General features: G+C 39.2%; 1 protein-coding gene across 2 annotated transcripts in view; it reads right to left on the reverse strand.

Moving 5' to 3' along the window:
* sltm (SAFB-like, transcription modulator) overlaps nt 1-16,124 on the reverse strand; it is a 53,815-nt gene continuing 37,691 nt past the window's right edge. Inside the window, exons 15-21 of one of the 2 annotated variants that reach the window (XM_059639299.1) lie at nt 12,919-13,099; nt 10,448-10,572; nt 8,533-8,670; nt 7,817-8,200; nt 6,926-7,064; nt 6,372-6,538; nt 1-1,108 (exon numbers count right to left, since the gene is read on the reverse strand). In XM_059639299.1, coding sequence (XP_059495282.1) covers nt 970-1,108; nt 6,372-6,538; nt 6,926-7,064; nt 7,817-8,200; nt 8,533-8,670; nt 10,448-10,572; nt 12,919-13,099 — 1,273 coding nt within the window. In that variant the 3' untranslated portion in view covers nt 1-969. The remainder of the gene's footprint in view (nt 1,109-6,371; nt 6,539-6,925; nt 7,065-7,816; nt 8,201-8,532; nt 8,671-10,447; nt 10,573-12,918; nt 13,100-16,124) is intronic. The other variant, XM_059639300.1, reaches the window with a different exon arrangement.

Below are 16,124 nucleotides of genomic sequence, written 5' to 3' on the forward strand. Positions count from 1 at the left end.
TTCTTTATAGATTTATTCCAAAAATGCAAGAATACATTTTCCCAGCATCAGTACCACATTTATACATGTGAACTTTTAAAGAACAATCTTCCTTTGGAAAAGAAAAATCAAATTTCTGCTGGTAAATGTAGAAAAGAATTGTCAATAAATACAAGTACTATTTTGCAAAAAGGTGAACCCCCCATCCCCGCGCAGTGTTCAACATTTGAATGATTACTGTAGAAAAGTATAACTACAGATAGGTGACATTTGTGCAATTCACTGCTATAAAACATTGTGAATAATCTATTTGAGAATATACAGTGGAGCCTCAGTTATGTGCTTCCATTACGTGCATTCTCAATTATAGCTTATGTACGATTTTCAAACAGTTCCTGACTCAGCTGGATAAGTAGACAATTAGACATCCAGTGTTTGGTTGAATTTACTATCTGTGCAGCTGATGCTCAGGGGACAGGAGACTATAACAGCCAAGGTTGTCAAGCATTCATTAAAAATGTTCAACTTTTAATATAGAAAAGATTGGATGTTATCTACATGCACTACGAGTTTGATTAGGCCATCCAAAAAGATACAACTGAATCAAAAATAACCACTGTTCGACTAAGTTTAAGGGATTGCAACCCATTGAATTTTCATTACTTATACAGAGGGTTCCCTCACTGCGCCAGCAGCAGGTAACTGGGATTCCACTGCCATGTTCTCCCCAATACAAGACATTTACACAAATCAGATTGAAAAGTATAACTGTTTAGTTTACTCCATCTTCAACAGTAGTGGTGGTAAAGAAAAAAAATACATTAGTTAGTTAGTCACAAAACCATTTTCTAAAAAAAAACAAGGTTTAATAACGTGTCTGTTGAACAGGAAAAACATTTGTGAAGAGATAGTTGGTGTACACATTGAATAAGACTACCAAGTACAGACAAATCTCAAAAACAGAGACTAACTGCTACAAACATTGGTACATCAGAATCTTCGTGGAGCACCCCCTTTGAATGGTTTAAAACGAGCATCTCCTGATCCATGTATTCCTTTGGAGCCTGAGACACTGCCTCCTTGCATTGTGTTGTTGGTGATCTGCACAATTCTGTTTGCTACAGAAGGACTACAGTGGGCAATGAAAAAACATAAGATACTAGTGAAGAATTCTGATCAGTGGCTACAAATAACTTGCATTTAAACCTTAAGACAAAAAATATTAAAACTGTAGCAAAACATGCTAAATGAAGCAAAACTAAGTAATTGAGCAACATAACTGTTGCAACTTTTTTCTAAAGGTAGTTTTTGAATTAACCTAACACCAACCATCAAGAGATAATAAAGTCACTTTGGACTGTCAATAATCTGTAGAAGACTTTCCTCATGAATTAAGTCATCTTTTAATTTGTTGTATCAAAAGCTTTCAATAGAAAGCAAAAGGAAGCATTAAAGAGCCACTAATCAGCATCTTCATGAGTTCAAATTTGTTCTGTGCAGCCGGAACATTTTAGACGTACTAACAGGAGTCAGTTCTACATTTTGAGAAGTGAATACTCAGAATTGAAGAGCGCCCATGTCAACAAGTGCAAAGTTACTGCTTGAAGCTTCAAATGTAGTTACGTGTGGTCAGTGTAAAGAAGAATGTAACTATTTAGTGGGTGGGCCATTTTTTTGTCTGATCAAAATACTTTAAGCGCACGCTTAACCATTCTTTTATCTCGGTTGCAAAGATTCCCACACAGTTTGAGGCAAAGTCTTCCTTCAAGTTGTAACTGTTGAGTATGGGTAATTAATTCAGGTTGAGGTAGCACAACACCAAATCAAATTTATCACCAACGAAATGCCAACTTATAGGCAGGGGCAACAGAAGATTTATTAAAGAAAAATAAGGAAACCTTTTTGATGTTGGAGCACTGTACAGTGAACCAATGCAAAACTGACATGTTGCCCAAGTTTTGCAAGTGAACCAGAATTTTTATGACAATGCTAGTTTCATGATGATTGTGGAATTAAAGAATTTATGTTCCATATTGGCAGATGTCTCGACCATGCTCAAACTTATCACAACCTACTGAACTTGTGGTAGAGATTTTAAATTGCAGACAAGGTTTAACCTGGCTACAACCTGAGCAAAGTAGTCAATATCTAAATAACCTACAAGGGAAAGTTGAGGCAAAAATCAAAAATGTTTTTCAAGAAAGATTAAGAATTAATAGAAAAAAAAGCTTTTCTGACTGGATACTGAAGCACAATGCAGGAAAGAAAGATCAAAAAGGAGAAAAATCACTAAAAGTGACTCACTGAGCATTGCTGGATACATTTGGAACTGTGAAGAGAGCCAATCACATCAGTCTATTTCTGTCTTTCTTAAAAAGGTTTTCTAAACAGCCTAAAAGGGCATCATCTGGCTTAGATGGCTGGTCTACCATGCAGAGTTTTTGCAACAGCATGGTTTCAGTTTCTGCACTGGTTTGGGTTACCATGAAGGACTCTACTCCTCAATCTGTCACCAGAGATGTGGCAACCCTTTGGTTAAACCACTACCAGTCATCTCTTTCCAATGATGTAGGACTGGCAAACTGTCCATTAATTTTGATTTTGGCTAAGTTACTCACTGCTGCAAAACATGTATTTGGAGTGAAACATGGCTTCTTTAGCAATGAAATCGAAGACCCTAACAGAATCTACAATTGTAAAACTGGATGAATTTCTACTTTCTTTTGGAAAAGAATTCAAAATTTACAGTGGACCTCCCAAAAAAAACTTGAACTCATTAAGCCTTGGGTTTTTCAAATTTTAAAATCCTATATGAAATATTCCATGCTGTTGGAAAAACTCTGCATTGTAGACCAGCCATCTGAGCTAAACAATGCTCTTTTAGGCAGTTTAGAAAACTTTTTTTTAAGGAAGGCAGAAATAGACTGATGTGATTGCTGGATAAATTTGGAACTGCGAAGAGAGCCGATGTTCAGTGAGTCACTTGTAGTAATTTTTCTCCTTTTTGATCTTTTTTCCTGCATTGTACTTCAATATCCAATCAGAAAAGCATTTTTTTTCTTTCTATTAATTTGAAATCTTTCTTGAAAAACATTTTTGATTTTTGCCTCAACTTTCCATTGTAGGTTATTTAGATAGTGACTACTTTGCTCAGGTTGTAGCCAGGTTAAACCTTGTCTGTAGTTTAACATCTCTACCACAAGTTCAGCATCTGCATTTGCAGGGCGAGAACTGATCAGATCATCTAGAGTTCCTTAACACCATAGGATTTTCTGAGGTGCCTTACGTTTAATGTAATTTACAGTGAACCATCTAGCTGAAACGCGAACCAATTATATAATGAATTGTAATGTTAATACGATTTGAGCTTATGTTGACAAATGGCCAAAAGAATTCATAGGCTGACCACAGGAAATTGTAGGGGCATATAATCTGCATGCTGTGAACTTGAAAATAAAAAAATTAAGCATGAAAGCTACAGAAAAATAAAATGCAAAAAGACAGATATTTCCAGTACTTTGAGAACCACCGGCCCAAGTTGCTGCGCAAGTTGACAGGCAATGATTGAACCAATCATGGCACACAATCAAGTCTAAACATCACAACTGAGGTGATGTCCTGAATAAAGCATTAGTTTTCTTATAAATTTCATTCTTGTACTTAATGGGCTCAGGAATCAAAATAGTACTTGAATAAGGGAAGGCCCAACTTTATTTAAACAATTTTCAAAGCTTGATTTTTGTTTTAGGGATGGTATTAGACATTTGACATTGGGGCATCCACAGGCAGAAGGCCCAAATTCTGGCACACGTAAGGGAAAGAATTGTGGACAATTGCTCTTGTTTATGACAATCTTAGGATCTTGGCAGGAAATGTCGGTAGACCTACTGCTGTGGGCAAGAATTAGCTTCTACGCACATTCAGCAAATTGCTATACTTGCAGGAAATATTCAAGAAAAACAGTAACCCACTGAATAAATCAAAACACCATGTGGTGTTCCAATTTAAGCAAGCCAGCCTTGCCTTTGGAGGTCATATGTTGGCATGGATAGAGGTGGGGTTCACTAGAATATAATAGTTAGGATGGGGGCATGTTTTCAGGATGGCAATCTGTAACTTAGTAGTGTGCTGCAAGGATCAGTGGGCCACAACTGTTTACAACAAATAATGATGATTGTGGAAGAAGAAACTGAATGTACTATTGCCAAATTTACAGGTGAGATAAAAACATGTGGGAAGGCAAGTAGTGAGGATGTCACAAAGAACATGCAGAGGGATACAGACAGACTACAAGAGTGGGTAAAATTGTGCCAGATGGAATATGTGGGGAAATGAGGGCTTGTGCACTTTAGCAGGAATAGAGGAGCTGAATATTAACTAGATGGAGAAAAACTGCAGAAATATGAGGGGGGGGGGGAAAAGAGGGGAGGGAGGAGAGAAGATTTAGGATTCTTCATTCACGAATCAAAAACACCAAAAGGTCAGCAAGCAACAGAGAAGTGAAAAAGAATGTTGGCCTTTATTTTAAATCAAATGGAGTACAAGTAGAGAGGTTTTGCTAAAACGATACAAGTCACTTGTTTGACCACAGCTGGAAAACCATGAACAGTTTAGGCCCCTTAAAAGATCGAAAGATACACTGGCATTGGAGGTAGTCCAAATATCGGCGCTGTGCTAACAGGTATGGAGAAACTGTTTTATGAAGAGAATTAAGTAGATTGGGCCTGTACTTGTTGGAATATAGTAAAGCGACAGGTGCCTTCATTATGAGATTCTTACACAAACTAACAAATGAGGTGCAGAAAGGCTGTTTCCTATCATGAGCAAGTGTAAGGCGAGAGGACATAATCTCAGAGGATTGAGATTCCGTGGAACTCTTTACCAAAGACAGCTATTGAGGCTGAGTTATTATCTCAGGGCTGTAATGGGCAGAATTTTAATCACTAAGGGAATCAAGTTTTGTGGGGAACAGCCAGAAGAGTGAAACTGAGGAACATCAGATTAGCTGTGACATCTCAATGAATGGCACAACAACTCAATGGGCTGAATGGCCTACTTCTACTTCAATGTCAAATAAAGTCAAATCCTCAGATCAACATGTTCTGATGTCAACAATGCTGCTGTTCAAAAACTCCAGGGTATATGCTATTTTAAACTGTTTTGGTTATAAACAAGTCTTCCAAGATCAACATCAAGATTGATGTTAGCATTTTCAACAATACTTGAGGTGGTTTACAGCATACTGTTGTTATGGAAGCTGAAATCTCAAATAAACAATACAAATGGAATGATTCATGCTATCAAATGAAAGACACCAATAAAATTGCTGCCATCTGTACAAATTCACCAAATAATTTCAAGAAATAAAACCATAGTTTCCAGCCTACTTTAGATCCTCGCCATTAAAACTTGTAATAATAATTCTGCAAGAAGATATGAAGGAGCATAGTGTAAAAGCCTTTTCCTCATCCTTCTCTTCAGAGATGTGTTGCATCAAACAATGCTCACTGGTTATTAAATGCAGAGATGATCAAATTTGGAACACTAGGGCAAGACAAACGTAGCACTGCTGCCTCACAGCACTAGGGATTGCTGGCTCAATTCCGGCCTCGGGTGGCTATCTGTGTGGAGTTTGCATGTTGTCCCATGTTTGTGTGGGTTTCAACCGGGTGCTCCGGTTTCTTTCCACAATTCAAAGATGTGTTGGTTAGGTGGATTGATCATGCCAAATTGCCCACAGTATCTAGGAATTTGTAGGCTCATTGGATTAGCCATGGTAAATACAGAGTTATAGGAATAAGATAAGGGTTTGGGTCTGGTTGGGATGCTCTTTGGCGGGTTGGTGCAGATTCAAAGGGCAAAAATGATCTCTTCCTACACTGTAGGGTATCTATGCTAATTTCACAAGCATCCAAAATAGTACCAATTATTTATTTAAATTTTGGTAAGAGATGCATAAGTTACTTTTGTACAACTATCTAAATGGAAACACTCAGAACACATCATGTTTATGAGGTGAGAATGCTTTTAATGCATTAGAAATTTTTTCTTTTTACACAGATAAAACAAAGTTTGCTTTTCCCAACATAGATACAGCAATGAACCTTTAACATTTGACTACACAAGTAAGCAAACTATTTTGATGGGCTGGTATTCCTCAATGTTTAATTGCGAATAAACCTTTCACAGTGAACATCCAATAGGCTTCACCAAGCTAACCATCCAAAAACATCTAGAAGCAATACACTTATCCTAAGTAGATTTTCAGAAAAAAGTAAGCCCCTTTAATATAAAAACCAGTCAAAAATGTAATACCATACAGAAAGAGTTTACAATACATATATTCAAAGTTACAGGCAATCAAAACAGCTAACAAAATGCAACTTCAATACCTGGATAGTGGAATCATGCCAGGACCACGACTGTCGCTCATTCGTCTCATGTCTTGATAGCCAGTGCCTTGAGAACCAGGTCCAGGATGCCAACTGTTCCGTGGTCCTCCTGAATCACGACCATGACGTTCTACCACTACATGTCTGTTATCATGGTAGTGAGATTGCTGGGAAGAGATTAAAATTAACTATGGACACAATAATAACACTTCCATTTTGCAAATTAGTATTATGCTGCACTTCTGAATGAAATCTTTAAAATAACCTACTTGTGGAAACACAACTGATTTCATGTTTTCTCCAAATATTGAAGTAAATACAATAAATACAGCTAACTATGCTAAGTAGGTCTGCATCAGCCAACACTTATACATGTAACATCAGGTATATAAAATGCATGGTCACCCCAAGTTGAAAGCAAGCAGCTGTGTTTCGTTTGTGTCAATCAAAATTAAAGCATAGTTCTTTACAAAACAATTCATCCTTAAACAGAACAAAGCTGCTAGCACCTGTTATCTCATAACTCTAATTAATTTTGTTCAACTTTTCCGTACCTGAGAATTACCACCTCTGTCTCCAATTGCAGGTCTTCCACCATCTCTGCTGTTATACCCAGCCATACCACTTGGTGGTCCACTTCGTATATTTTGTCCAGACCTCTCTGGGCGCATCCGATCTCTCTCTCTCGAAGTTCTAAATTACCACAAATTAATTTAAGGTCACTGACTGCTAGCTACTTACAAGCTAACTTGCTGACTCACCCATGGAATTTTTCATTAATAACAAAAGCAACATTTCATAAGACTTTTTTTGATTCCAAACACTAGCTTGAAAAATCAAAGGCAGTTCACAGCTAAGCAATAAAGAATCGGAATACATAATCCAGCCATTTAGTTTGCACTAGCATGGTACATGGTTCAGACTTGTAAATGTAACCCTCCTCAGACGGCTTTCCAAGCAGTTGTATTTCAATAATTCACTAGCACAAGGAGGAATGAATGCTGTCTTCTGGAACACCAACTTGACGGTTTTCAAAATCAAAATCCAAATGCATTCTCTTAAGATCAGCAGGTTTAAAATTGATCCTTACATAATGCATTGCCATCTTTTTGGTTTCTCCTCCTCCAGTGATGGTGATTCCACATAGCAAGGCATTCACAACTAAACACGAATCCCGGTGAAGGTAAAAACGTGAAGATTAAAAATTAAGCCCCCTTCCCGGAAACACCACTGAACCATTAGAAGTCACCTGAAACACAGTTGCAATTTCTCATAGCTACATATTATAATCTCTAACACCATGCAAGTATCACTAAATCTGGCTATGATCTTGTACATAAAATGTAATGAGAATTTTCTGTAATTTCTGAAAGGATAACTAGGACAAAGTTACAGAAACATGTGCAATACAGACTTGTAAAATTCAGACAAAATTTCCACGTTACCTTAATTCATGTTTTGTCGAGCCCAAGCTACCACTAGGCTTCCAATCATCGGGTCGAGAAGAATTATGACTTGGCCGACTGTGATGGACTCCGTGGTCCTCCATCCTATTACGGTCAGTAAAGTTTCTTGATGGGGACATCTTTTGCAGATGCTCATGTCCCCTGCTAGCAGCTGAGCGGTCCTGAATTGTTACAGTTCGCCGATCATCTCTCTCCCTAATCTCTCTCCGATCAGTATTTGCGTGAAGTTCACTTCTTTGTTGGGAAGATGGTCTTCTAGAATCATTGTATGGCTTTGGATAGCGGTTGTAACCAGTGTCCTCTCTGCGACTGCCAGAACGATTCTTTTTTCCTTCTCCTTGATGGTTGTAGCGATCCCCACGTCTGCAAATTTGTGGAATAACATCAAGTATTAGCTTCATGTAGTAGCCATTATGGTTCAGCCAAACTCAGATTGTGGTGTAAAATGTCATCATAGTCATTCAAGGGTTCATTGCACCATTCGAAGAAACAGTTGGGTTGATTTTGACTCAGATGCACATCCATTACCAAAAACAGATCAGGAATACACTATGCAAATAGCAGCTATTAACCCATATCCAGAGCTCTGGTGCAATGTACAATCTCAGCACGCTGCCTTTGACATTATTTTCAACAGCTGCAGTTTAAAAAGAATCAGATTTCACTTGAGGAAATCATAATCCAGATGCACTCACCTATCAAATGATGGTACTCTGTGGTCAAAGTCATTGTAGCGATTTGGTTCTTGGCGACTGTAATCAGAACCATGACCAAATCGAGCATCGTGGTCCATAGCTCTCCTTTTATGTTCGTTCCAATAGGGATCATCACGTCTAGGTATTATAACATTTACATAGTTTAATTTTGGAACAGTTTTTAAAAAAAGTTCACCTAAAATTTTAGGTTCAGATAGAAAAAAAACAAACATGGTAGCCAATGCGAAAATTTTCTTTCAATGGCTCTGTAATTCTAACAGTTTTTGAAACCCACTTTATTTGCTATTTTTGTATGGAAGGGGAAACAAAAGGCAATCAAGAAAACCTAGCCTTACAAGAATGGAGTAGCGAGTTGTGATGTAGTGCTGCTTTAGAGGTAAAACACCTTCATTCAAAATATAAGATCAATCACCCTCTGCTGCTGCGTGGAGACAATAAAGCAGCTACCACTCAGCATTCAGTGAAGTGTTGCTTTTCTGCGGTCATTTCTGGGGATAGGCTGTCCACCAATTTCCATTACAAGCGCACAAACTCCCATAGCTACTTCAACTACGCTTCCTCACACTCTACTTCCTTCAAGTATTCCTTTCTTCCAGTATCTCAGTCTGTTACACTGGTTCCGACTGATACCACCATCCACCACGATTCCTCAACCATGATGAGTGCTCCCACTATTTTTTGCCTTCAGCACAGACTTCCAAAGTTCACGTGCAGTGGTGGCTTCTGTAATTTCAAGTCAATGCTCGAAGTGGCAGTGGCACATCAAGCACCACATCTGAATGCTCAGTGAAATTACACACATGCGCAGCCTAGCACAGTGGTTGGGCAAATCCCCCCTTTTACCTTAAATGAGAATTCCCTCCATTACTGTGGTCACAGTCCTCAGCCACATCCAACCCACTTCCTACACTCTGCTCTCACCCCTTCCATCCATTTGCAAAACAACGAAAGTGTTATGTATGTCCTGATTTTCTACCTCACTAGCTTCTGCATTCAAAGGATCCTACCACCGAACACCTCTTCCCCGCAAATTGCAACATTCACAGGGACCATACCTTCCATGGCACCCTGGTCTACTCCTCCACAACACTTCACATTTCCTCATTTCTCCATGGCACTATCTCATGCATTTGCTACAGGCGCTCATTTACCTTCACTTTCATCACTGTCCAAGGTCAGAAACACATCTTCCAGCAAAACAGCCTTTTACTTGAGCTTGCTTCAGTCCGGTCAATTGTATTCACTTCTCACAATGCAGTCGCCTTTACATTAGCAAGATCAAACTCAGACTGGGTGACTGCTTTGTGGAATACTGTCACTCTTCACAGGAATGACCCCAACCTTCCAGTCGCATGCCATTTCAAAAACCATCTAACAAACGTGCAAATAGTCGTTAGCGTCTGCTGCAACGTTCCAACAAAACACAACGCAAACTCAAGGAACACCACCTAATTTTTCATTTTGCACTTTCCAATCTACAAGATGTAACACTGAACTCCACAACCTCTGACTTAATGATATTTGATGGACTTGTCTTGGTTGTGGCTCTTCCTCCTGCTTTGTCTGTCAAAAGCAAGAAAACATTTTCCAACCCCTTTCGGTTCTGAAGAGTCATAGTGGGACTGAAAACATTAACTCTCTCTCCACACAGATGCTCAAAGACATGTTAAGTTTATCTAATATTTTGTGTTTGTTACAGAAACGGCCTGATACTTAACTCAGAGTACAATACATTAAGGATAAACTGGGAAAAAATGATAAACTATAATCAGCAAAAGCTTAATCTCCATTTAGAAATGGAGGATTAAATTTTATTGGGAGCAGTCATTATGTGCATTAATCCAAAGAGCTTACTAAAGTTTATTCATTGAAAAGTTGGCAATCACAAACATACCTGTTATCTACATCAGGTGGGCGTTTTAAAGAATTTCTTCTTTCTTGTTCATAGCGGAGCTGTTCTTGTTGCCGACGAAGCTCTTCACGTTCACGGGCAATGCGCTCTATTTCTTTACGGCGTTCCTAAAGCATTAAATCAATACAAGTGTCAGAGTTTTTGAAGTATGGCTTGTTTTTAATAAATCACTACCCTCTTCCAGCCCTGATCCCTCGGACAGGCAGAAACAGGAAAGATCACTTACAGGAGACATATTGCAAGACACAGGAACTACCCCTTTCTCCAACAAGGAACATTTACTCTAGTGCAGTTACAACTCTCAAATGAATTTAGGACTAAGGAAACATAATTCTGAAATATGAAGTGTTTCTCTTTCCAGGGATGACTGAGCTGAAGTGTACTTTCAGCATTTTGTTTTCAATTTTTCGGCATCTGCCATATTTCATTTTATAACTACCTAACTGTTGCCGAAATAATCACCCATCAGTTTAGTTACCATTTCAAAGTTATAATGATCAGTTTCAATACATTAAATCATACTCCAACGAAGAGTCTCAGGAATCAATAGAAAACAAAACTTTACCTGAAAAACAGCACCATGAAAATTGCGAAAATCAGTTTCCACTACGAAAAAAAATCACTATTTACAAATAACCCAAGTTCTGGCTGATTTATTTATTCAAATGATGGGACCTCTGACAATCACTTTTACTCTCCACTTAGGATAAATAAAATTAAGATCCTTCTAGTACTGATTCAGTAAAGAACATAGAATCCCTACAGTGCAGAATCAGGCTATATGGCCCATCATGTTTACACCAACCCTGTCCTCGTAACCTTGCATTCCTATAGCTAATCCAGCTAGCCTCAAGGTCCCTTGACACTACAAGCAATTTAGCATGACCAATCCACCTAACTTGCACATCTTTGGACTGTGGGGGGAAAACTGGAGCACATGGCTGAATCGCATGCAAACATGGGGAGAACATGCAAACTCCACACAGACAGTCACCCAAGAGTGGAATCAAACCTGAATCCCTGGAACTATGAGGCAGCAATGGAAACCACTGATTCACCATGCCGTTTTGTCAAGACTGGCATGCTGTATTTGAGATCAGCATGACCAACATATCTCCAGCAGACATCACTTAAAAACTTTTATATCTTAATTTTGCCATTATAAGGAAGTGCCAACTCAAAACCAAGCATTATTGGCCGTGTTAGTAAGCAAACAGATTTCTTACAGAAGTGCATAAAGCTGTCACACTCAGAAGCAGGTGTCATGGTCCCAGAGCAGACAGCCAAAATTATATTATTATCTGGCTCGGGACCAAGAACCTTTTTTCCCTTTGAGTAGACGAAGTGAAAAATCCAGCAAATTTACAAAGAAAAGCGTAAACCTCCACGGTTTTGAACATACATTCTCCGACTTTACATCAGAACAGTAATCCTTATGGCTATCAGGCTGCAAACATGCCACAGCATACATCAAAAAACAAATACACTCAAAACATATTTCACAGCAACTCCCCTCCAAGACATAGTGAGTCATTAAATCTCATTAAACTTCACAAGGGATCACAATTCTTCCCTTTCGCCAATCAGGCCTTGAAACTCAAATTGATCCATTATGCCTTAACACTGGCTCCTGTTCAGGTCGATCCCCAATAACGCCTGCTACCAACTCCAGAAAGTATGCTCCAGTCATTACTCGCTGCACAACTCCACCTTTTCACTGAGAGCTACCTTGACCAAGTCAGCACAGTTCCTGGATATTCACCAAGCTCTCATCTTGGTCAGCTGCATCCAACAAATATTGCTTGTGAGCATTTCGACATCCCCTCTCAACTATACTAAACGCTCATGGCACATGGGTTCCTTTGAGCCCCAACTTCCCTAAAGTTTGACTATACGGCTTTTAAATTGCTCGAGGACTTCTAAGCTATCACTACACAAAGCCCACATTGTTCAGCTGCTGCTGGCAATACCAAACATGGAATGGTCTTTTGTTCTAGTCTCCTTCTCCAGCAACCTGCAGCCTATGAATTCCTCTTCCCTAAGTCCCAAACTGTTTTGAATGACCTGTCGCAAAGCGTGCAATGAGACCCTGCCCGTTCGCTGAGCAGAATTAAAAATAGTGCCACTTAGTAGTTCTTGATTCCATATATATTACCAGTCGAACTGCTAGCTTTTTCAGGATATAAGAGGATTTCTTCAGACGAAGTTTAGTATCGCCAACTTCTCTTTGGAAGAATAATTTTGGTCATGGAAGAACTTAGTCCATGATGCTGGAGAACCATCTTTTCATACCCTACAAGAACCAACACCGTTCATATCCACTGGCCGTGGTACTTTGTCTTTATGAAAATACACTCTTAGTTGGAATTAACAAAGTGTGATTAAGAGGTAATGTGTATAGAACAAAATGTTTTGAAATGCTGAATCTGCACTGAGAAGCTTAACTGGAGTACCTGTTCAATACGTATGCGTTCCCTTTCCAGTCGTTCCCGTTCCATTCTCTCTCTCTCAAGTTTTTGTTTTTCAATCTCCAACCGTTCTCTTTCTCTTTGCAAGCGATCACGTTCTTCACGTTCACGTATCATGCGAATGCGTTCCCGCTCGCGACGCTGCCTCTCAGCTATTTCACGACGCCTAGTTAAAGAGAGTTTTAAAAATGCATAGTGTGTACAGCAGGAATGCTAAGCGGAGTCAAATGGTGAGTTCTGAAGGGTACAGCGTCCAAAGTACTCTGCTAACATCCTATAGTCTGGTAACTGTTGGTTTATGTACCATTGGTGAGAATTTCTCATTTTGAGTTAAATGAGAAAAGGAAAAGTACAAATAAATCTGTGCAGCTAACTCTCAAATTCAATCACAAATACAGAACTAGGTGACACTGTTTAACCATTTAGGGTTGTGCTTTTAGGCCAGAGGCTAACACAAATATTCTCAGACCTAGAGAGACTTTGGACATCTGCAAGGTGTCAGAATATTTTTAAGGTGAAGGTAGATAAGATCCTTGTTAAGCAAGAGAATCAAAAAGGTTATTGGAGTAGATAGAAATGTGGAATTGTAGACAAACAGTTCAACCATGATATGGTAAATGGTGAGCAGGCTTGCACAGTAAATGGCCTAGTCTAGGTTCTAATACACAAACTCTCAACCAAAATTAGGAGACAGAAATGCCCTATAATCTTAGTGTCGGATTAGAGGTTTAAGAGATTTGCATTTACATTACACATTTCATGACAGGCAGATCCAAAAAAGTTTTGGGAAAAAATAGCCCAAGTTTCTTTTGTCATGAAGTCAACACGAAAGTTCCATAAGCACGGCAGCTGATTTGTGCATAGCAAGCTTCACCAACAATACTATGATAATTAACAGATTAACCGATTGAGTGCTCTTCGCTAAGGAATCACATCTTGGCTGGAATACCCACATCTGTTAGAAGTAGTTTTCCAGAAGGTTCACTGAACCCAAAACATTAACTGTTTTCTCCTTCACAGCTGCTGGTAGATCTGCTGAGCTTTTCCAGCAACTTGTTTTTGTTCCTGATTTACAGCACCCACAATTCTTTTGCTTTTTATTAAGACGTGAATTCACATTTTCCAGTAAAATCAATGTAAATACTGCAGTCAGGATCTGCAGAGTCAACCACATTACTGTGGGTCTGGAGTCACATATACACCAACGAGGTAAGGATGGTAGTTTCCTTCCTTAAAAGGACAATCATGAACCAAATAAGTTTTTCCCAACAATTGGCAACGGATTCACAGTCATCGTTAAGATTCTTAATTCCAGATTATTTTATTGAATTAAAATTCTACCACCTGCCACAGTGGGTTTGAACTTGGGTGTCTAGATTAACATGCCAGCAATAATATAACCTCGCCTCCACTTACAACAAAATAAGTTAAAACAAAGTTAGATATAAAAACATACGGCGACTTTCTTGTCAATTGCACTTTGCTGCTGATCCTGTTTTGCAAACTTCACACTTGTCACACATCTTGTTTTCTAATCATCCTGGTTATGACAGACCATTCCTTCTGCTAACTCTCTAACTTGCAGCTTCTTCCAGAACCATCTCTTCAATGATTACTTCTGCACCTATTTATTGGGAATAATACCTCAGGTGTGGGTCGGGGGGGGGGGGGGGGGGGAATGCTATGGAAATAATTTAAACATGAAACTATAAATACCCCCACACAGGATTTATGTATTCATGGCAGCCACGTTTTACCAATCGTGCAGCTCAAGTTTTGGGTCTGGAGCTTGAACAGGAACACTGGTCCAGGTGAGCAAAGCAGTGAGATACAAGTTTCAGGGACTGGAAGTTAGCCAAGAGATAAATTGTGGGAATGAGGAGTCAGGGAGCAGCCACTTGAAAATAGTGCCCATCAGATCACATGGTCCAAGTCAAACCAATGGGAAAACTAAAGCTTTTGAGAAGATTTGTAGCTCAGATGTTGACGAGGTTGTAAACTTGCTCACTGAGCTGGTATGTTTGATTGCAGATGTTTTGTCACCCTGCTAGGCAACAAAGTAGAAAACTACTTTGAAATGAAGCTTGCAGGGCTAAATCAGAGTGCAGGCCCTATTCTCAGACTAATATTCAAGTTAACACAAAATGGAGTAACACTAAAACAGGACTTTGAAATTCAGGATCAAAACAAGTTGCTGGAAAAGCTCAGCAGGTCTGGCAGCATCCGAGAAGGAAATTAAAAATCAGAGGAGTTAATGTTTTGGGTCCAGTGACCCTTCCTCAGAACCAACGGTAGCTGGGAAACTGCTGGTTTATATGCAGAAAATACAGAGAGAATGGGGTAGGGAGTAAACTATGGAATAAAGGATAGAGCCCAAAGAGAGAGAAGAGCAGTTGGACAGACAAAGCAGTCAATAATGATCTGGCTAGGAGGTTTAAATGCTGCTTTGTTACCAATTCCTTTGTCTATTCAGCTGCTCTTCTCTCTCTTTGGGCTCTGTCCTTCATCCCATCATTTACTCCCTAACCCAGCCCCCCTCCCTATTTTCTGGAAGTAAGCCAATATTTTTCCAGCTATCATCAGTTCTGGGAAAGGGTCACCAGAACCAAAACACTAATTGATTTTTTTTCTTTACAGATCTGCATCTGCAGTTCTTTGGGTTTTTACTTTGAAATTCAGCTTAGACAGTTGTACACACTCGAGTCCCAAAGGGAGATGATGCAACTGCAAGTTTGAGAGTCTTTTAAACAAAATAATGTTAAAGGCAAAAATGCCAAAGTTTCAGAAGACCAGAAGGCTGATCTCTCAGAGGACAAGCTTAACTTGAAGGTCATTGCTCAGGCAAGGAAAGAGGTTTAGAAGGTAGGACCTTCACCAGAGACCTCAGCTAGTCCAGGAATTGAATCTTTGGTTTTGGTGTCACTCTGTACTGAAAATCAGCCATCCAGCCAACTGAGTTAACCAACTCCCCTCAAACTTAATTGTAATCTATTTCAAACATAACAATTTCCACATATACAATGACAAAAGCCCCATCACCTCAAACTCAGTCCCTCAATATCAAACTAGCAGTCGGAGAGTCAAGTATTGAAGGTGCAGATATTTTCTTCAAAATAAATACTGGGAAAACTGAAGCCACGGTCTACTTTCAAATCCCTTTATGCCACGCCAGTTCCAAGGTTTTCATGCTC

Source organism: Stegostoma tigrinum, chromosome 33, assembly GCF_030684315.1.
Source record: "Stegostoma tigrinum isolate sSteTig4 chromosome 33, sSteTig4.hap1, whole genome shotgun sequence".
In the NCBI taxonomy this organism is placed as follows: Eukaryota; Metazoa; Chordata; class Chondrichthyes; order Orectolobiformes; family Stegostomatidae; genus Stegostoma; species Stegostoma tigrinum.